Source organism: Sinocyclocheilus rhinocerous, unplaced genomic scaffold (assembly GCF_001515625.1).
Source record: "Sinocyclocheilus rhinocerous isolate Xijiao unplaced genomic scaffold, SAMN03320098_v1.1 C35478662, whole genome shotgun sequence".
NCBI lineage: Eukaryota > Metazoa > Chordata > Actinopteri > Cypriniformes > Cyprinidae > Sinocyclocheilus > Sinocyclocheilus rhinocerous.
In genome coordinates, this window is record NW_015752979.1 from 1 (window position 1) to 495 (window position 495).

At 57.4% G+C, this 495-nt stretch overlaps 1 protein-coding gene across 1 annotated transcript; it reads left to right on the forward strand.

Moving 5' to 3' along the window:
• Positions 1–3: 3 nt before the first annotated feature.
• Positions 4–492, forward strand: LOC107734886 (TGF-beta receptor type-2-like; the record flags this gene model as incomplete). Its single annotated transcript, XM_016546766.1, has 1 exon — positions 4–492. A coding segment is annotated over one exon (489 nt), but the record flags the coding sequence as incomplete, so codon positions are not given.
• Positions 493–495: the final 3 nt, after the last annotated feature.

The window sequence follows — 495 nt, forward strand, 5'->3', positions numbered from 1 at the left end:
CTGATCGCTGTCGTCGTTCTCCTCTCGGCCTTCTACTGCTATCACGTGTTTCGCCAGCAGAATCTCAAAGCGCCCAAGACCAAAGGCATCGACAGCGAGACCTGCGCGATTATCATGAGCGTCGACGACCGATCCGACAGCAGCTCGGCCAACGCCAACAGCTTGAACCACAACACCGAGCTGCTCCCGATCCAGCTGGACGTTATTGTGGGGAAAGGCCGCTTCGCTGAAGTCTACAGAGCCAAACTCAAGCAGGGAGCGACGGACGAATCCTTCCAGACGGTCGCGGTGAAGATATTCCCGTACGACGAATACGCCTCGTGGAAAACCGAGTGGGAGATTTTCTCCGACGCCGAGCTTCGGCACGAAAACGTGCTGCAGTTTCTGACCGCCGAGGACCGGAAGGCCGAGCGATGCTATTGGTTGATAACAGCCTATCACGAGCGAGGAAACCTGCAGGAGTTCCTGACGCAGCACGTGATTGGCTGGGACGAG